Source organism: Propithecus coquereli, unplaced genomic scaffold (assembly GCF_000956105.1).
Source record: "Propithecus coquereli isolate 6110/MARCELLA unplaced genomic scaffold, Pcoq_1.0 Scaffold306, whole genome shotgun sequence".
In the NCBI taxonomy this organism is placed as follows: domain Eukaryota; kingdom Metazoa; phylum Chordata; class Mammalia; order Primates; family Indriidae; genus Propithecus; species Propithecus coquereli.
The window spans coordinates 1,146,192-1,167,926 of NW_012148686.1; the positions used below are offsets into that span (position 1 = coordinate 1,146,192).

Genomic DNA, 21,735 nt, shown 5'->3' on the forward strand with positions numbered 1-21,735 from the left:
CACTGAGGATATGAAGCTTAAAAGGTGAAAAATTGAATACCCTTAGAAAAGGGGAACAGTCTGAGGCAAAAGTTGTAGGTCCGTAAATATATATTTTATATGCACACACAACTGTGTGTATTATTCTGTATATATTTACACACATATTCACAAGATGCCCTGCAGTGTAATTCAAAAGGCCTTTATCAAGGAACAAACTGATTCTAGTATAGGCCCTACAGTTCATACCATTTGTATAAGAAACAAATGTGCATATATTCACATAATGTAAACCTTATCAACAAAAACATTGCTATTAACACTAGGTCAGAGAGTAGGTTTTAGGCTAATGGTTTCTTACCATTATCAGTGATGTAATCTGAACATTTCTTACACTGAGAACCAAATTAACAACAAAAACACAACTAGGTTTTTAAATTCATGGGAAAAAAGATGTTCAGTATGGCAAACATGAACAAAGTTCAAATTCCACAGTAGGGAAAAATATCAAAACTTTATTAAATCTCCTGGGATGCAATGTAATTACTGCATCATTAGAAAAATAGACTTATAGAATGAATGTGCTGATATGGATTCTCTCAACACATCAACTCATATTTTTATCTTTTTCCTCTTTTGTTTCCAGCTGGAGGTTTCTTCAACTGAAGGAGTTGTCCTCCTGTTCCAAAACCTGCAGAGGCAGGATTGGACACCCCAAATGTCAAACCAGCTGATGCCGTGATGCCAGGATTGCTGAAGTTAAACCCAGATGTACTTGAGCTGCCAAAGCCTTACGTTTAGGGAAGAAAATATTCGTATCAGAAGTTAAATCACAAAAACAAATATAAAAAACGAGGAAGAATAGCAAATTTCTATCTGTAAGAATAGCTTAAGGCCTTAAATTTCTAACATGAAATTTTACAGGAAAATAATTTAGCTAACAACTAAGTGGCACCTTTGAAAGACAGAAGGTTTAGTGATGCAGGCCAAAAGAGAAACCTTAGCACAAATAAGTGAAATCTATAGAAAACCTCAAGTTGCCAGAAATTTTTCTGTTAATTATATACGTCAAGGTGCCTTCCTCCTTCAGCCCCACAAAAAACATTTTATCGGCCGGGCGCGGTGGCTCACGCCTGTAATCCTAGCTCTCTGGGAGGCCGAGGCGGGCGGATTGTTTGAGCTCAGGAGTTCGAAACCAGCCTGAGCAAGAGCGAGACCCCATCTCTACTAAAAATAGAAAGAAATTAACTGGACAACTAAAAATATATAGAGAAATTAGCCGGGCATGGTGGCGCATGCCTGTAGTCCCAGCTACTCGGGAGGCTGAGGCAGGAGGATTGCTTGAGCCCAGGAGTTTGAGGTTGCTGTGAGCTAGGCTGACGCCACGGCACTCACTCTAGCCAGGGCAAAAGAGTGAGACTCTGTCTCAAAAAAAAAAAAAAAAAAAAACATTTTATCAACACGTAGAAGGGAGACTTTCACAACATCTGGACCAACTCTTGCCATCCCAAGTCCTCCAAGAAAGCCTTTACCTACAATGTTCAGGACAATGAACACACTAAAGAGCAGCACTTACTGCTTTGATTTTATAAGAGCTCTCGCAAAATTAAGATCAAGTACTACTACTGCCTAATTAACTGATACAATATTTAGATTATAATTCTGATACCACTCAATTCTAGTATCTTACTCTGCTGGAACTGCTAATTTTAAACACTGCTTAGTATTAAGTGGAACTTCCTTCAAATTCCCCAAATTTAAACACATCTTTAACAGTATTGTCATTATTTTAGACATGCTATTTATCCCTAAGCATTACGCATTAAAGCAAGCCACTAATTATAAATACAGAGTAAATGCAAAAGTGAAGGAGTTTGGGATTTTCTGCAAGAGTCAAAAGATTATACCTATTTCAAAGATGAACTAGGAACCAAATTAATCATCATTTGAAAGACTCTGAAAACCAGAGGGACTTATAACTGAAGAACATCTCTGGAATACAAATCATTCTCCTGGATGAGTAATGATAATAACCTGGGTTAAACTTTCACAATGATAGGCTCATTTTTGCAATAATAAAGAAAATTGTTTAACCATGAAGTCAGTCATGAGGGATCAAATGAATCTCTACTTAGTTAAGATATAATGATTTTTTAAATCAAACTAAGAAGTCTTGTTAGAAATATCTGACAAACGTGCCCTTTAGTTTATAAGAGCGAGAAAGCTAAATGATTAGTTAGGCACACATGCTGCATTCGGGGGGGGGAGGAGAAACTGATTCAGGGATCTTTTTGGATTATTGGAAATAACAACACTTAACACTTTTAAATTAAATAATTTGCACCTTTAAATTTGCCTGAAATTCAGGCAGAAACACACAAACCTGCACTAAGACTTCCTGAGGGTTTATTTGTTGTTCCAAATCCAAATGTGGAGGCCCCTGTGGTGCTGCATCCAAAACCAGAGCTAGTTCCAAATCCTGGTGGAAGGGTAATAGAGAAATACACAATGGTACGTAAAACACAGGTCAAAGGATACTGACAAGTAAAATCGAAAGTTATCAAAGTTCTAATAAGTACAGTGTTGAAAAACATGGCCTTATTAAGAAAATCTATTCATTCTTTTGCTTAAGACTTTTAGAATAACCAGATTAATTCTGAAATAAAACATTTATATCTATTTATATTAAGTTTATGACCCAACAACAAAAAATTTTTAAAGAACAGGGCCATAAAAAACAAGATATTAGTATTTTCTCTCCCAAATGTGCTAGAAATTTTATTGACCATTCAAGTATGATCTTAGTCAAACAGTTATAATATAAACATTTCTACTTTAGGAGTGTTTCACTTTGCAAAAAAACCCACAAAAAACCAAATTCATAAATAAGCATGACATATACAACAATGTAAAAACACTGAGTACCACATGGTAATTTTCCTCTGCTCTTTACCAAGGCATTTTTGATTAAGAATCTGTACCACTGAAAAACTCTGCATCACCACATAACAGTCAACCACTTTAAATCTACTCCTTAACAACGGTTTCCTTCCATAGTACTGGCCAATGCAACAGCGAGAAGTTGAGGGTGGAGGCATCATGTTTTTCTCTTAAGAATATTGTTTTTGCAATTTAAAAAAAGAAATATTTTTCATCACACAAAAGTCATGAAGAGATTCTAAGTACTTTAAGACCAGTTTCTACTCTCCTAAGAGCCAGGTGCTCCATAAATAAAGTTCAAATTCTTTTTAGGTTATTTTGCAATAGCTTATCTAAAACACTGAATTTGATAGTATCACTGCCTGTAACTCTTAAGAAATACGATCGCAAATTGGATTCTAAATCATAGGAATTATGCTGCCTGCCATGATTCTGTAATTGCTAATACAGAACAGACTCTGTATATATTAAACAAATATTATATGTTAAATAAATAACCATAATAGCTGATAGGCCTCCCACCTTACATTTTAGTGGAAACAAGGGACACTAATTCATTACATTATAATATGCTTGTCTAAATACAACCAATTTTCAATTATCCGTATCAGAGAATTGTGAATGCATTTGTTATTTAGCATAGTGTTTCTGCAGAGGACTTACCTTACTAGAGTTAATTTGCAAAGTTAACAAAATAAGCTTAATTGCTTATGTACACAAGTATGTATATATGCAAATATGCCAAAAGTGCTTAGAAATGGACAGAAGTTGAGCTGTTCAATTTATAATAATTTCCCCATTTGAAGTACTCATTTTCAGAAAAAAGATAATGACTAGCATGTATGTCATCCAGAAGTATAATAGTTTGAACTCCAAACTAATATGAAGACTATCAATTTTTAAAATTTTAATTAGAAATAAGTTTATTAAAACTAAGTAATTCTCAAGTTCCTATTTCAGCATATTGCTTCGAAAATATGTACATCCCTACCACTTAATTTTAATACTTTTTTATATTTCCTATTCACAAAAGATGGAATGATTCTTTATTCTAAATCTAATACCAGAAAGCAATGATTATATTTGGAGAATCGTTTTTGCCAGATGGAACCTTAACTTCCAAAACAGCAGCAGATCCTCTTAAAGACGTTTTTTACAGGCTAGTATCAATCCAAATATATTCAATGAAACATGAGAAAAGTTAAAGTGTACCTCCAAGGTTTGAAGAACCTAAGCCACTTGACTGCAAGCCAGTGCCAATACCTGAGCCGAATGGCGTTCCAAAACTAACTCCCAGAGATGGCTGTGGCCCTGGTATAAAAAAAAAATGGGGGGGGGAAACAAATTTGCCTTACTCTTTCAAGATTAAAGTTTCTTTATGAAATTATTTAAAAAATGAACAGTAATTACTTTTAACTAATTCCATTTGTTAAAACTTAGTTTTCAGGATGTTTCTTCAGGCTAACTTATCTATCCCAACTGTTTTACCTATCTAAAATTAAAAAAAAATTCTTCTGATTAACTTGTTCAGAAAAGAAGTTTACCACAACAAAAGTTGAATGTTAGTTTAATCTACTAAATAATTTGAAACATTTAATGTATCACAAAAATTACAGTTCTTTTAGATTTACTTCTAGAATTATTTTAGATCTCCCCACTCGTTTTCTGATAAAACTAGTTGGTATAATCAGTAAAGGTTTTCACCTTTTTTTTTTTAAAGCAAGCTCCTTAGTGTTAGAGTCAAGTCTCAATTGATCAAAAGAGACCAACACTAACATGGCAAAACTATCATGTTACTTCATAAGAGTAAGTACCCAAAAAAACTAGGCATGATTTCTTATATGAAATATAAATGATATAAATAAATAGATAAAAAACAAGACAATGTTTTATTTTATTTAATTTATTGTTCATTTTAAAGCAAATCAATTACACAGTAACATGACAATTCCAACTTGTTCACAAAAAGTGATAATTGAGTTCTATGCTTAAGTTCTGCTACATCACACCACTTATCACCTGATTAAATAAGATAGATAATGAACATTTACAAAGGCACCGCTGTGTACCTTCACAGATTCAATACATTCAAGATTTCAATTCAGAAGTTTCTTTCCAACATATTGGAAAATGCACTCAGATGCAGAACGATTAGTCATCCTTTTCCCATTTATTACTTTAAAGATTTTGGCTGAGTTTGTTTGGCAAGAATAGCATCAAACTTACTAGCCTCTCTTTTTGACTACTTTTTGTTTTTAACTAAGCAGAATACAAAAATCTAAAAATCTCTCATTTGATAAATAATTTATGAAAATTATTCAATAAATTTCATAATACAATCTTCAGTATTGTCTTTTTCAAGCACAGTGATCAGTGCATCTCAAAGTTGAGGGAACTGCCAAAGTAATATACATATTAAAATTTAAACTTTTAAAGAAATCAAAGCCTTCAAGTTATCCAATGAAGAATGAGGTTTATATATTCAAAAGGTAGTGTGAAATTATAAAGCATTTAAAGAAAAACAACTGAGGAACTACATTTTGCTACACTGGGACAGAAACTGGACTTTTCAAATAGCTTCTACCCAGAAAATAAAGAATAACAACTAATAGCAGCCAGAATTCTTATAATACTATTAAAAAAATAAATTAAAAAAGGATTTAAATTTTTACATCCAGTTTGGGATCAATTTGAGAATAAAATACCTGCCTAGAAGCTCTTTTGTAAAATGTTACTATAGGAAAAAGAAATCAAGCATATTACTTTCTGATTTCTAATAAAAATAATATGTAGAAAACACATGTCCAGTTTCTTTAACACTGAGAGACTTAAAAGTTTCACATGTTAATAGGAGGCACTGCTGGTGGAAGACCCTAAAGAATAATGCACACCACAGCCCTCAGCCTTACAAGTCATAAGAGTTACTCAAATAGCATTCTTTTTGTTGTGTGTGGGTCTGTTTTTAAGAGCAATAGAACATAGTTTCTCTAATCATCAGTGTTCAGGATACAGGTAATCAAGAACTCATATCTAACGATGACAAGACTTTCCATTGCACAACAGATACATGATAGTTTGAATTTTGTACCTTCACACAAATTCTGAAGGCAACATCATTTATAAAACTAGTAGGCAAATGTATAACATTTTTTAATAGTAAAAACCCATGATAATATGTCCCATGCCAAAGTATTAGCATATATTACACTCTGGCCACCATAATATATTAGTTTCACTATTAGAAAGCAGAATCTAAATCCTTCAGGCAAAAGTCACGTAAACAATTCAAGAAGTCTGCTTTGAAATCTGAAGTCATTCAATGAGAGGTTCTTAGTTCCATAACTAAAACCGAGTTAGTAGTGATATATACCAATGATTGCTCAAAGTGAAATCTTCATGTAGAGTAACATTTTACAAAAGTTACCATATAATATATTCACACACAACAAAATCAGGTTTAGCACTGTAAATCATATTTTCCAGAATAAATTCTACTTTCTTATGAGTAAAACTGCATTCACAGGAAAAGGACTAAAGTGCTAAATTTTTTTATAATTTTCCATGATCATTCAAAATGCCTAATGTAATTAGTATGGTTATTCCTAAGTCATATTTTATAATAAAATAATAGTTTTTCTTTAAAAACAAAAAATATCTTTTCCCCAGTTTGAAAAATTTTACTCACTGATTTAATGGGGAATGTTCCTTTGGTTATTAAATACAACAAAATCACAAAACCACAAGAAACTAAGATGAGATACTTAAAGTTTCCTATTTAACACTACACCTTAAATCTCCAAACCTACACTAAAAGCCAGAAAATAGGAATTCCTAACAAAATGTCTTGGCTCTCCTTAAAACAGCAGCTAAATCACATAAGAAGTGTTATTATGTAAACATCAAGAACTTTTAAAAGTTTCAAAACACAATAGCAAAACTCAGTCCCAGGTACATTGCTTAAAAAAACTATCCTAAATTAAAATTATACTGAAAAGCCTAATGTAAATGCCTTACATTTTTTAGGATTGGGAAACACTTGTCGACAAGTGTCTATATCTGCCAACATGTAACTAAATTATCCATGTACTGATGCTCATTTCATACCTAAACAGCCTGCTGGTTCTTCATCAATTCTCTTTAGCCTTCAGAGAAAATAACCATAAATCACATATGCCTAAGCCCTACTACATATTTTTTCCATTAAATAAAATAACTGAAGAAGGATCAAGAAGTCATTTAAGTACATTCCTTCACCTCCAAGAAAGATACCACAGAAACCACCCTCAGAAGGTAGCAGTCTAAAAAGCTATCTGCTCTGTACTCATATTAACGTTAATGAAGTCAAGGATCCATATGCAAATAAAAGCAAAATCCCTTGGATAAATCTTGTAGAGATCAACAGTGATGTATAAAAACAGCATACAGGTTCTATCTAGCTTTGTCTAAACGGTCTAAACAGGCTATAACTGATAAAATCATTACATACGTATCTTAACAGAGCTCATAAATCTTGCAATCACGGTGACGTGACTTAAATAACTAACATTCTGATTGGGAAGATAGAAAGAAATGGACCACAGAGCCTGGGAGACCTTTAGAGAAACAAAGGGGAAAAGAGAAGACAATGCAAAATTGTTATCACTATAGTTAGCTTCTCAGTTCTAAGAATTTATACAACTCAAAGTGAGAACACTTCAAGACTATTTAGGTTGATAAATTACAATTCCTGCCATCTGATTAGAAAGCCCTTATGTGGACTTCAAAATTGTAGGGAACACTGAAAGTAGTCAACTTCCCCAAAGCCTGGCAAAAGTCAAGACAAAATTAGAGCCTATGAGCAAAAGGCTCCTCAAGATGATGGCTCCCAATGAAGCTAATATTCTCTACCACCACAGAGGGCAAAGAGCACATCTACGCTGTCTAACTTTGTGTTCCCCAAGCCTCGCACACAGCAGGCACTCATAATAACAGAATGAACACATATCTTCATATATCTGTGAGACCAAAATGTATGAGTGAAAACCCACGAACATCTCAAGATAAGACTGTCTACGTAGGAAAGTTTAAAAAACAAAACAAAACAAAAAACCCTGACAGGAGGTTTTGCTTCAAGTTTAGGTATTTGCCACAGAATATATTCACTTATAACATTTTATATAAGTGACTTTTGTCAAGTTTTATTAGAATGGAAATCCACTATTTTTAAAGAACACTTAATCAAACCTACACTTATCTGATCTACTTTAGGATTAATATTGGCTCTAAAAAGTAAACTGGTACTATTGTTGGCTTGATCAGCTGGTTAAATAATCATGAGAACTGATGGTTGTGATTATAGGACTGATTCTTTGAAGGAATCAATTCTTTGAGGGAATCAATCCCATAATGACTTTTTCCCTCCATAACTTAAGAGTGCAATCCTACACTCCAGCAGCTACTAGAAGTGCTCATGTGAGCCACTATTCACATGGGTCCAGCCATGGAATGTGGAGGATTTGGCATAAATCCATCATCGACCCTTTACTAATGGCAAGTAAATTCTGTCATCTCCAAATGTGAAGAACAATTTTTAAACTGCCAATAGTGAAAACCAGAGAATGCTTCCCCAGTAGAGGCAGCCTGAATGCAATATAAATATGTACTTTTTACTTTTTTTGTATTATAATTTACTACTGGACTATATGGAATTCAGAAGACAAATACTATAGAATAAGCATCACTCAAAAATTTATAGATGATTAAAGAAAAAAGATAAATATCCATTAATACTATATTTTTCTATGTCAAACTTCAAACCTGACAAAAGGGACTACAGGAGTTAAGACAAGTAACAATCTCCGACAGACATAGGACCAAACAAACACTATAGAACTAGACCACAACAATGTTTCTCTGATTAGAAGCAGAACTGAACCAAGAACTAAAATGATCTGCTTTCCAGTATGTCACCAATTATTTTCATCTGCTCAACTTCCCAGGTCCTCCTTAACATGCAATCCACATCTCAAAACACCTTTTTCCTGCTCTTGCTACTTGTTCTGTTCACTTTAAAAAAGTACAAATAATTCTACCATGTATCTTCTTCAAAGCTGGTTTAGAGGGCCTGTATTAGGTTTCCAGGCAACATATGTACAAACAAACCTACTACTGATCTTCAACACACCCTCAGTCAATAAAAACATTCTTTATCCTGAATGTGGGTACTTTGTAATCACTATGTATAAGGAAAATAAGAATGCACCATCTATCAGTATCATAAGAGAAATGCAACGTGTGGATGGATTATCTCTGACTTTAAAACAATAAATGATACAATCATGATTTTAGAAGCTAATGTTATTTTTAAATGTAATTCAGTAGTGAAACACCAAGTTCTAAAGGGCATTTATAGCAATACAGCAAATAACATTAAGTAAATTCACAATATTCAGTATCTAATTGATATATAATTATTGCTAAGACTACCCTGCGTTTTTATCAGGTATGCTTATAATTGTGTCCATCACAATTTTTAGATTGTATTGGAACAGCTATTCATAGAAATTTCTTCAGTGCTCACACAAAAGGAAGACTTATAAAAATGCACATAAATGTTCTGCATTTGAACAGAAAGAAGCTATAACTTGAATGCATTCAGACCTGTAGCAGGCTGTTGCTGCTGTGTAAGTGTTGCAGCCATGGCAACGGCTGCTGCGTTTGGCATGGTGCTGAAAGGGGTGGGTCCAGTAGTGACTCTGGGTGCATTCTGCCACTTCTTAGCTTCTGTTCGCCTGGCTTCAAACACATCTACAGCATCTCCCAGGAACGTTTTCCTGTAGCCAAGGTACTGTTCTTTGAGCACCTAAAGGAATAAAAAACACAAAAAGGCTAATCAAGTTCCTCATTGACTTCGGTAATATGTGAATGAATGTAACTATGAAGTAAGTTACCAAAGACAGTTCAAAGATACTGCCCAAATTATATATTCCACCTAAACAGCAAATTAAAATGCTAGTAATGCACATTGGAAGTGATGAGTATGAGAATTCTATCACTCTTTGGATAGTTTATTCCCTATTTTTGTCATATATCTTTACAATACGTTGTCTAAAATATTCTGGATGCATGAGACCATTTAAAATGAGTCAGCTAAGCTTTTAGACAAGAAATATTCAATATTCCAGTTCTTCATGAATTATTCCCCTCAAATGTCCAACTTTTTCACAGCCATTAGATTAAAACAGCTTTTTTAAAAAGCAAGCACTAACTACGTATTTTTTAAAAGGCCTGGGAGACACACGCTAAAATAAGATGGCGTGTCTCAGCAGGGAGCACTTGGAAGACACAATGAGGGGCTCTGCTTTATTGATATTGTTTGACTATTGTACAATGAGAACAATTCATGTTGAGCTTATGAACTGAAACCAAAATATAAAAATTAAAAATTGAATTTGTAACTCCAGAGTAAGAAAAATTTCTAAATTCATAAACTGGGCTGCTTTTTCAAATGCAACATTTTTTCATTAAGGCCATTAATAGGAATGATTGTTTTACTTTAGACTTATTTAATACTTTCATTAAAGATTTAGCCTACTTTATAAACAGGTTTTATATACCACTTGTTGAAGAGGTGTAGAATTTCCATATTTCTTATCTTTCTTAGCAGAAATTAATAAATATTAGGCTCTTTGATTACAACAGGTATGGCACTTAGAAATCTTACTGTTATTTATAGTATATAAAAGTTATCACCATCTTTGTGTGAAGAATGTCAGTATTTGACATTCCAGTTATAAACTTTGCTACCTTTACAACGCACTAAAGTGAACTGAAAATTGGGGAAAATGCAAAGTCAGAATCAGGGCACCTGACGGAAGAAAAACAAAACTTATTAGCGATCTCCCCCAAACCCATTCTTCCTTTTCCTGTGCAATTCCATGTACATACATATACAATATTTGCCATCAGTATCCCATATACTTTAGTTCTAATTCAGATAAGGAGAACCAATGACCCACCTTAGAAACTTGTAAAGACAATTAGTTAAAAAATAAAAAAACCCCCAAAAACCTGAAATCAGCCATGATTTATATACCTAATTGCTAAAACTTCCAAATTTGTTAATGTCAGTGAGGCCTGGCTTGATAAGGTAGCTCAAGCCTCTTTCAACACATTATTTAATGAAAAACAAAAGGAACAAAAAAACACCTATTGTGAGATTTCGATAAGTCTAGAACTTATAGGTAGTTTGCTCACTCAAGTAAGCTGGAAATAAATGGCAGCCATACCAAATCTGATCACGGAACATCCTTTGATTCTTGGGAATGAATAAAAAAAAAAAAAAGAGTAGATCAAAATTTCATGTTAAGTTTATTCAACATGACCTGGGGCTATTTTACTAAGAAAGTGAATCTCAGTCTCATTGTTTTATGGCCATGTCACTGAAAAGGGTATATTTTCCAAACCAGACAGGAGAAAATGCCATTGAAAAAACATTTACATTTATGTATTTACATCTGGGATTTGCTTTAAAATAATGGTGGGGAGGTGGAGTGTGGGAAGCAGGATTTTAATAATGGTTTAAGTTAGGTGGTGGTACTTAAGCATTTATTATAATGGTACTCTACTTTTTTTTTTTTTTTTTTTTTAGACAGAGTCTCACTGTGTTGCCCCCGCTAGAGTGCCGTGGCGTCATCCTAGCTCATAGCAACCTCAAACTCCTGGGCTCAAGCGATCCTCCTGCCTCAGCCTCTCGAGTAGCTGGGACTACAGGCATGCGCCACCATGTCCAGCTAATTTTTTCTATATGTTTTTAGTTGTCCAATTAATTTCTTCCTATTTTTAGTAGAGACGGGGTCTCGCTCTTGCTCAGGCTGGTTTCGAACTCTTGAGCTCAAACAATCCGCCCGCCTCGGCCTCCTAGAGAGCTAGGATTACAGGTGTGAGCCACCGCGCCCGGCCGGTACTCTACTTTTGTGTGTATTTGAAAGCTTTCATAATAAAAAATTTTTTTAAAATCTGCACAACACATACTTCAAAGTGCCAATGTTGAATCATCTTTAGGAGTTTAAAAAATTAAAGTAACATTCATTATAGACTAATAAAACTTTCAAAAAAATCTGACAAAAATTCCTCCTTTAGAACAAAATTATTTTAAAGATTTTGTCTAGAGTTTTAAATTTACTAAAAGCAAAAGTTCTAAAGTGTGCTATCATTTCAAAAATGGGGTAATTTATTAACTTTTCAAAAAAATTGTGTTATCATGAATCAGATTAAAATAAAAATGAAAATGTTAGTAATCTCAATTAAACTCTATTTTCCACAGTTAATAATTTATTTAAACTCAAATTGGGCTGCTTTCAATTTTAAAGGTTTTTTTGGACCACGTACACTCTAAGAAAGAATTTAAGTACATTTGTTCGGTTAGTTGGAAAAAGTGTACTTACATTTAACATTTCACTTAAATAAATTTTAAAAACTAACATTATTACATGAGGGTCAAAACATTCAGTGATAGGTCATTTTATTTACATTATTTAATAAACACAGTGATTCCCTGTATTTAGAAGGGAGAAATGTTGTAAGTGGGTTTTTTATGCAGTGTCCAGTAAACATCTAAAACACACACAGAATTAAGGCAGTACAAAATGATTTTGCTACTAAGAATGCTTATTTTCTGTAGTGCTATTTATAGTGGTAAAGCGATGGAAACAACCTAAATGTCCAACAACAGAAGATGAGTTCAACGAATTGCACGAGCATACAATTAACTCTTTCATAACTACTAAAAATGATATTGTGGAAATGTGTATTAACATGGGAGGTTATTCACGATACACTACTGAAAAAAGGTAAAATAATAGATTGTATGGGGCTCTTGGATCTTTTTAAAAAGAATAGATATTATCAATGGTTGTGTCTGGATATAATTATGGATTATAGTAGTTTTTGTCTTTTCACTTATATGTCATTTTAGCTATTTCTGTACTAAGTATGGACACATTTGTCTCCAATAAACAAATATTTGCGTCTAGATACTCAGATGAACTGGCAATGAAAACTTACCTTTACATTTTCATGAATAGACTGAAGTTGGGCAGCTAAAGCTACAAATGTTTGATAAATTTTCTGCATAGCCATTGACAAATCTATAAAAGAAAATTATATTATCACCAAAATATATATACAGCACAATCAATTTTATTTTTCTATTATTTGAATCCAATTCTTGGCATAGTGAGTGAATGTGTAGGAGAAAAATAGTCTATCAATGTTCCCGTGGCTAGAGAAGATACAGACTGAGCAGACTGAGAGGAGGATATCTGTATCAGTAATCTGGGGAGGAAGCAAAAGGCTCTAAGATTCCCACTCTTGTTACTACAGTAACAATTCATATAATAAAGCATCTTATATTTTCAGGGAATCAAGGACCTTTAAGGAAATTTTCCTAAAGCAGCTTAAGACAACCACTAATAGCTATTTAAAATACCTTTTATATAACCACAGTTTAATCTCTCCCCTACCAATAAAATATCAAAAGAATTACCATAGTAAGCATGTTACCTTGCGGTGTTATATGTGAATTATTTGCTTGAGTGGCGAGGTGGTTTTCTAGTTCTTCAATCTGCTGTCTGTACTGCTGAAGCTGTACCTCAAATTGCTGAACCAAGATTCTGAAGTAGCTATAAAAAACATTTAAAAAGTCAGATAAAAATGTTTAAAATATTATTTTCTTTATATTCAAAATACCAAATAAGTAAATATCCCCATTTCAGTAGGGTCTTTGAATTTGTTTGAAGATATAATGTATCTTTAAGTGGCACAGATATTATCACTAGACCAAGAACCTAAATGTTGTAAATTATCAAGGTATTATTCCAATCATGAGTGACAAATCCAAATTAAGGAACATTCTACAAAATAATCTAATAGTTTTCAAAAGTATCAAGGTCATCCAAGACAAGGAAACACTGAGTAAATACTACAGCTTGGAATAGATTTAGGAGAAATTACAAATAAATGCAACATGAACCCCAAATAGGATCCTGGAACAGAAAAAGTACATTAGAAGAAAAATTTGTTAAATTTCAGTAAGTTGCATAGTTAATAATATTGCACTAATGTTAGTTTCCTGTTCTTAATAATTATATTATAGTTATATGTTAACACTAGGGGAAACAAGGCAAGTAACAAAGAAATTCTTTGTATTATTATTGTTTGCAAGTTTTTTGTAAGTCTAAATTAAGTTTATTATAAGGTTAAAAGTACAACTGTCAACCAGATTTTACAACCAAGTACTTAAAGTTCTTAAATTAATCAAATTTGTAATCTGCGAACATTATAGTATACTATGGAAAGCACATGTGATTACTGCTACTACTCTGATAGCACATCTGATAACCACAGATGATGCTAGATGGATAAAAAGGGATCTTGAATAGCATGCAAAGGAATCTGAATGTTTTTACCTAAGAATTGGGCAACTGTGAAAGCTTTGTGCAAAATTAGCTGTGACGGTGGCATGAATAACAGGACAAAATGATAAAAGTCCAGTGCACAGTCACATCTCGTGCTAATCTGAATAATAGGAGTATCACTGTCATCATTAATTTCCTGATTTTGATAATTGTATTGTGGTTAAGTAAAAGACTACCCTTATTTTCAAAAAATACACACTAAAGTATTTTAGCATAATGAGGATTATTTCTGTAAATACCTCAAACTGGAGTAAAAATATATATACACACACACACATATAGAGAATAAGGAACAAAAGAAATATGGTAAAAAATGTTAATATGTGGGATATCTGAATGCAAGGTATATGGGAATTTTTTGTTCTAGTCTTGAAACTTTTCTGTAAGTCTAAAATTATATCACAATAAAAAGTTAGAAGAATAAAGAAAGTGAGGGACCAGGATTCAGATAGACCTCCACCACTCACAACTCACCTCTGCATGCCTCAGTCTCCTTATCACTAAAATTGGAATAATAATAGCTATAAAGGTTTTGTGAAAAACATGTGATAAAGGATAAAGGATGAACTACTACTTGGCAAATAGTAACCACTTGGTAAATATTAGCTATTATTATCTGTCTTAGCATGGAAGGATATTAAAACAGAGAAAAGACATATCTCATGCATGGAAACAAGACGGATATACAAGCTGAGTGATATGATTATAGGTGGATTTTTTCTTTTACTTATCTACATTTTCTAATTTTTCTTCCTTAATATATATTACCTGTGTAAATAAATGGTATGCAAATAAGTAAATGGGTTAAACCATACTTAGTATGCCTGTTTAAGGATGGGATTATCACAAAATTATTTTTAATTTAAAGGTCCTAATGGGTAAAAATTAAGTTTCCACTACATGCAAAATTTAATAAAGTGAAATAGACCCAGTTACATAAAGTGTAACTAACTGCATTATAGTGGTAGAAAGCTCAGATCTTAGACTTCACTTACCTTTCAGTAAAATGTAGACAATTCAGAAAAACCCTGTTAGAGTTATCATGAAAAATAAATTTTAAAATCCATATAGAGTGCTTACTTAACCCAGTCTTTCCATATAGTAAACTAAAAATTCTTAGCTTGTATATTATTACTGTTCTGCTTTCTTAAAGCAAGAAACATTTCTTTAAAAAAAAAAAATCCAATAACTTACTCAGCAGGAGCTGTATTTTCATGTTGCAGTCCAGGTGGTGTTTTCTGGGTTCTTAAAGCTATTTCAGCATTCTTTAACTCCTAACATACCAGATGTTTAAAAAAAAAAAAAAAAAAGCCAGTTAAGAGTTAGGCTAAAAATATCAATCATCTCTAGACTGAAACTTCAAACAATGTCATTGTTGTAGAGTCATGCTGTAAGAACACATTAACTGCTGTGTGAGTTGTATTTAACTCACACTAGTTTTGAACCCGGGGCCTTGTGAAGCATATGTAACTCACATGTATCTTCACCTGGAGAGAGAGAACTATTTCAAGTTGCATATGACTCATGCACAGAAGACAATAAAAAATAATTTTTTTAATTAAATTAGAAAGGATCATTTAGTTTTCAAAGTTTTTATTCTATTTTCGTAATAAAACACCATGTACCCAAGGAAAAAAAATTTTTTTCTAGTAAGGCAGTCAATGTGTTAACACTATGGATGAAGCTGTTCTACAACTTGCTAAAACCTCTTTCGAAAGATTAAAAATTACACTTTTCTTTTTTCTTTTTTAAAGAAACAGGGTCTCACTATTGCTTAGGCTAGATCTGAACTCCTGGGCTCAAGCAACCCTCCTGCCTCAGCCTCCTGTGTAGCTGGGACTACAGCTGTGCACTGGCTCTCAAATTACACTTTTTAATAAACTTTATGATAAAATTATAATGAGCTGCTCATCTATTTTTAAAACCTATGGATTTCTGTAGGATTCATGAAGCAAATTTCATCCACAGTGAAAAGATTATGCTGCTATTTAAAAGTCTTTAATATGTAAATGCAGAAAATATTATTTTTTTTTAAAGGCAAGTAGTAACACTGAAGCTGACATTAGCAACAATTAACATCAGCGTGCTTACTGGTACCAAGCGCTGTGCTAAAGACCTTACTTACATTATCTTGATTATTCCTAAATAATATTTTTCTTTTTACAGATGAAGAAGTGGAGTTACAGAGACATTATGTAACTTGCCCAATGCCACGTTACTGGAAGACCTGAGAATTGAATCTAGGCAGCCCAATTCTTTTTAAAGTTTATACACCTAAACCACTTATATTGCCTTCTACTATTCCTCAATGTCATTTCTATCCTCTATGCCCGCCCCTCGCTGCACAGCAGGGGGCAAACAGTGGGTCAGCCAGCGAAGCCTGGAGCCCTGAAGCCCAGAGCCCCAACCCGCATCCACAGGTGCGGCTCCCCATCACTCACATCACCGCCCAAGGCCCGCCCCGCATCAGATCAGCAGCCAGCAGACCCTAACACAAGGGCGAACCCCACCGCAAACCGCGTGCAAGGGATCCAGGTTGGGGGCTCACCATGAGAATCCAACGCCTAATGATCCGAGGTGGAGGCGAGGAGACGACAACCCCCCCACCCCATCCATGGAAAAAGTGTCTTCCCTGAAACTCCATCCCTGGTGTCAAAACGGTGGGGACTGCTGTTCTAACCCACGGTCTTTCAAGACTCATATTCTGTTTTACCCGCTTACATTCCACATTCCGATAATTTCACTGCTTTTTCAATCACTAAGTATTCTTTATTTTAAAAAGAATATCTTAACTTTATATTCCCTGTAGCAACCTCTTTCCCTCATTAAACCGCTAAGCTAAGTCTTTAACTGTTTTTCCTCTACCCTTTCATTCTTCAACTCAGGATTGCAATCCACCCCACTCTAGTACAAATGTCCTCCAAAGGTCTGGACTATTCAAGCCTCTGACCCTTTCCTACCTCTCTAAGACTGACTCTTGTCAGGCTGGGAATCCCATAATACTAAACTGCTTGTAGATCCTCAAACATGCCTATTTCATGTCCCCATGCCTTTGTTCACTGTCTTTCCATCTCATCAGCCTGGGGAACACATACATATATTTTAAGACTCAATGCAAGGTATCCTTCTCCGGACAGATGACAAAAGTGCCCATTGGAGCCCTTTGTGCCCCTATGATATCTTGTATCTGGAACATACTACCTGATTGACTGAATTTTCTCTCTAATATTGTAAGTCTTTTGATCCCTAATGCCTGTTGAAGTGTCTGGCACAAAACAGACCTTTTAAAAATGTTCACTGAATGACTGGAGAGCAATGTAACTTCAATAAACCATCCAGCACCCACCCCATCCCGAAACAACTAACCACTCTACTTATTTAAACTCTTGAGCTATTTACCAAAAAATGAGGTATGAAAAGACTTGGCTTCCATATGATTCTGGACTACATCACTCCTCACTCCAGAATTGCTTTTATTTCCCAGAAAGGCTTTCTTTGAAGAAAAAGTTGGAGGGTTAAATAAGATTGATAACTATGTCACAAAGGAGTCAGAATTTTTTTTCAATTGGTAATTCACTAGGACTCTCAGTAGAGTACTAGCTCCTATATATTGAAATAAGAGTAATCTTGGATCAAAATTCTTTTATATATCCTATAAAATTTTTGAAACTCAGCTTAGATGATTTCTCCATAAGGAAACCCTGATTCCTACCCCCTTCTTCCTTTGCCACCTTTATACTCTTCTTAATCTTTTATTATTTCATTTACCCTCTCAGACTTTTAGTACCTTTAGAGGTCTCATCTTATCTCTAAAAGGATATTGACAAATCTGTTCCGTATCAGCTACTCCATAATATTTGTGAATGGAATCATCCAGTTTTAGAGTTCCAATGGACCCATTATAGCATTCACTTCCATTTATTTCTTTCTCTCAAGTTTGCTCCTCCATTATTTTCTAATGATCTTTTCTATATAACTTATGTCACTTCACATATTTCACACGTGAAATTTTTATGTGATGTTTAACCAGAGTCCGAACATTCTCCAGTCTAAAAACTTAACTAACATTTTCTTTTTACTAGAAAGTACATATGTGATGATATATAAAGGAAGAATAAGTAAGTAGGAAACACAGGGCAATACAGGTTGAGTATCCCTTATCCAGATGCTTGGAACTATAAGTGTTTTGGATTTCAGATTTTGGAATATCTGCATATACGTAATGAGATATCTTGGGGATGGGACCCAAATCTAAACATGAAATTCATTTATGTTCCATATATACCTTATACGTACAATTTGAAGGTAATTTTATACAGTATTTTTCATAAGTTTGTGCATGAAACAAAGTTTTGACTGCGATCCATCACAGGGGTCAGGTATGGAATTTTCCACTTGTGGCATCATGTTGGCATTCAAAAAGTCAGATTTTGGATTAGGGATGCTCAATCTGTACTACTATATTCATATTTAACAAAAGAATTTGTAAGAGACCAGGAAATCTGAGAACAAAGTTTTCAAATTAGCTATTTTAGTAACATGCTGTTAGTAAAAAGATCATGAAATATTCTTTGACAGTTGATTTAAAGACACATAAGTACCTTTTTTTACTTAAAATATTATCCCTTCATTTGTGAAAAGCACAGCATTCTGATAAGCCCACAGTAAAAAGGCATACCACATGAAGTTCACTAACAGATCAGGAAAAACTTTAGAGAAAGATATCTGGGCTGCTATGATGATATCAAGTATATTTTACAATTATGATATACAAACTACAAGTTTGTATATCATCATTCCTCACTGATATAGAAAAGAACTACATATTGTATTTAATATCTATTATATATATACCATATGGAGAAACATCAAGGAGACTTTAGTGACAGACAATATTCATCTCATTACTGTTTTTATTAACTAAGAACTTCTAAGACTAGCAAGTCATCAGTCAAATCTAGTATCTACATAGCATGGTATAATTTTTATTAAATATTAATAACTTTTATTAAATAATTGAAAGATTAAAACACATTATTTTCTAACTAGCTTTCTTCTTGCGCAATAGATCAATTTAGCTAGAAGGCACTCTTACGAAACAAAGTAAAGAGTATAAGTTCTAGAGGTGGATTACCAGGGTCTGAATCCAGGCTCTTCAACTTATTAACAAAGCTCTCTGCCTCTTTTCTTGTTTATATCATGAGGATAACAATGCTCACATCCACCTTATAGGGCTTTCAGGAAAACTAAACTGGTTTAATAGATTTTAACATACTTAATATGCTGTCTTATATACAATAAAAATTAGTAACTATTATTACTATAGCAATGTAAAAGGATATGAGCTATCTGGTTTTCTTACACTATGTCTGTATCACACTTTTTAATTAAAAAAAAAAACCCTATTTCCATTCTGGAAAAAAACAAAACAAAATAAAACAAACAAACAAAAACCCCTATGGTAACATGGCTGTCAGTTAGTATACCTGAGCAGTTTCTATTTTCAATTTGTCAATATTAAGAGTATTTCTCTGTAATCCACTGGCAGCCAATGACAGAAGCTGCTTCAGAGCTTTAATATCTTCTTGTACTTTAAGCATTGCTTTTGAAGACATTCTACTAATTTCTTCTTGGACTTGTTTTTGTTCCTTCACAAATTTCCTTAAAAACAAAACAAAACAAAACTGAGTTTTAAAAAAATACACCTTTGGTTTCCTACAAAAAAAACAGTACATTTAAGATAGGTTGGTCAGAGTCCAAGTGTTTTAAGAAACAAAAACTAAAAATTCAACACACTTCACACACTTTTTTTTACAGAATAGTAGCTACACAATTTTAATTGCTGTTGTTCTATTTTCTGTTTTCAGGCAGCATTAAAACTGGAGGAAGAGATGCTCCCCTTAAAATGTATTCTAGAATTCTTCGTGTATTAGTTATCAAATTATGTTTGACACTTACTGGAGATTTTCAACATCCTGGCAGATGACAGGAGGTAGATTTTCATCCTTCAGTGCTTTACTATCCCTAAGAAAAATGCCACAAATGTATTAAAATCATTGAGATTTTAAAAAGTTGACAGCTTAGTTCTTCTAGAGTATGTACTAAGATATGAAAAAATATAGCAAATGTTCCCCACTTATAGCTTCTTTGGATGCTTTCAAATTCTTCATAAAAAACAATAAATTTCCTGACCTATAAAATAATTTTAACAATTCATTTTACATAGGGATTTCTTATCTAAGAAGACTGGCATCTATTAGAAATACACTTAAAAGCATCTGACTAAATGTTTAAGAAAAAAATCAGAAAATGTTACAGATAGGGTGAGATGGTGAACTAAGTTCCTTCTGTCTCAAAGATTCTGTGACCGACATTTTATTCCGTTCAAAAATATTAAAGCAATCATTAAAGAGAGCCTAAAAACTTCTCATGAGATACACAAATTTTTTTTTATAACTTCAATTAGTTCTTCAATATGCACTGTAATGACAAAATAAGACCTAGGGAGAGCTTAAAGGAATCACAAATATTTCATGAGGACAGGAATAAGTGAAATTTGACATGTTATAATGGAATCACGAATTACATTTCATAACTATAGGCAGATTTCACTCTCTCATTGCCTTCATTTTCACAGTAGGCTAAAATATACACTAGATGTTTGTGAGGAGTGAACCTGACCACTTATTTACAAATGCTTTATTTAATATAATAGAAATTAAATGAGAAAATATAATTGGTCATAAAAATAATAATCCTGCTAGGTGAAGTAGCTCATGCTTATTATCCCAGCACTTTGGGCGACTGAGGCAGGAGGAATGCTTGAGGCTAGGTGTTCGAGACTAGCCTGGGCAATATAGTAAGACCTCATCTCTACAAAAAAACAGACAAAATGAGCAGGGTGTGGTGGCGTGTGCATGTAGCCCTAGCTACTCAGGAGGCTGAGGCAGGAGGATTGCTTGAGCCCAGGAGTTTGAAGTTATAGTGACCTATGATGATGCCACTGCACTCCAACCTGGGTGCCAGGGCGAGACCTTGCCTCAAAAAAAAAAAAAAGATCATGACAATTAGTAATTAAAAACAATGATTATTTTCAAACATATATATGTATATGGAGGGTACTTTCCCTCTTCACTGAAGATATCAGGAAATAAAATAGCGCTGGCATAGTAATTTATATATTTTAAAAAGATACTTTAGGCCGGGCACGGTGGCTCCCCATGCCTGTAATCCTAGCACTCTGGGAGGCCAAGGCGTGTGGATTGCTCAAGGTCAGGAGTTTGAGACCAGCCTGAGCAAGAGCGAGACCTAGTCTCTACTAAAAAATAGAAAGAAATAATCTGGACAACTAAAAAAATAT

At 33.7% G+C, this 21,735-nt stretch overlaps 1 protein-coding gene across 2 annotated transcripts in view; it reads right to left on the minus strand.

Moving 5' to 3' along the window:
- Positions 1–393: 393 nt before the first annotated feature.
- The window catches only part of NUPL1 (nucleoporin like 1), a 36,845-nt gene continuing 15,503 nt past the window's right edge, over positions 394–21,735 (minus strand). The window contains exons 8-16 of one of the 2 annotated variants that reach the window (XM_012649893.1): positions 20,334–20,399; positions 19,862–20,036; positions 15,570–15,649; positions 13,462–13,580; positions 12,964–13,046; positions 9,559–9,760; positions 4,132–4,230; positions 2,363–2,458; positions 394–769 (exon numbers count right to left, since the gene is read on the minus strand). In XM_012649893.1, the coding sequence (XP_012505347.1) occupies positions 600–769; positions 2,363–2,458; positions 4,132–4,230; positions 9,559–9,760; positions 12,964–13,046; positions 13,462–13,580; positions 15,570–15,649; positions 19,862–20,036; positions 20,334–20,399 (1,090 nt within the window). In that variant the 3' untranslated portion in view covers positions 394–599. The remainder of the gene's footprint in view (positions 770–2,362; positions 2,459–4,131; positions 4,231–9,558; positions 9,761–12,963; positions 13,047–13,461; positions 13,581–15,569; positions 15,650–19,861; positions 20,037–20,333; positions 20,400–21,735) is intronic. The other variant, XM_012649894.1, reaches the window with a different exon arrangement.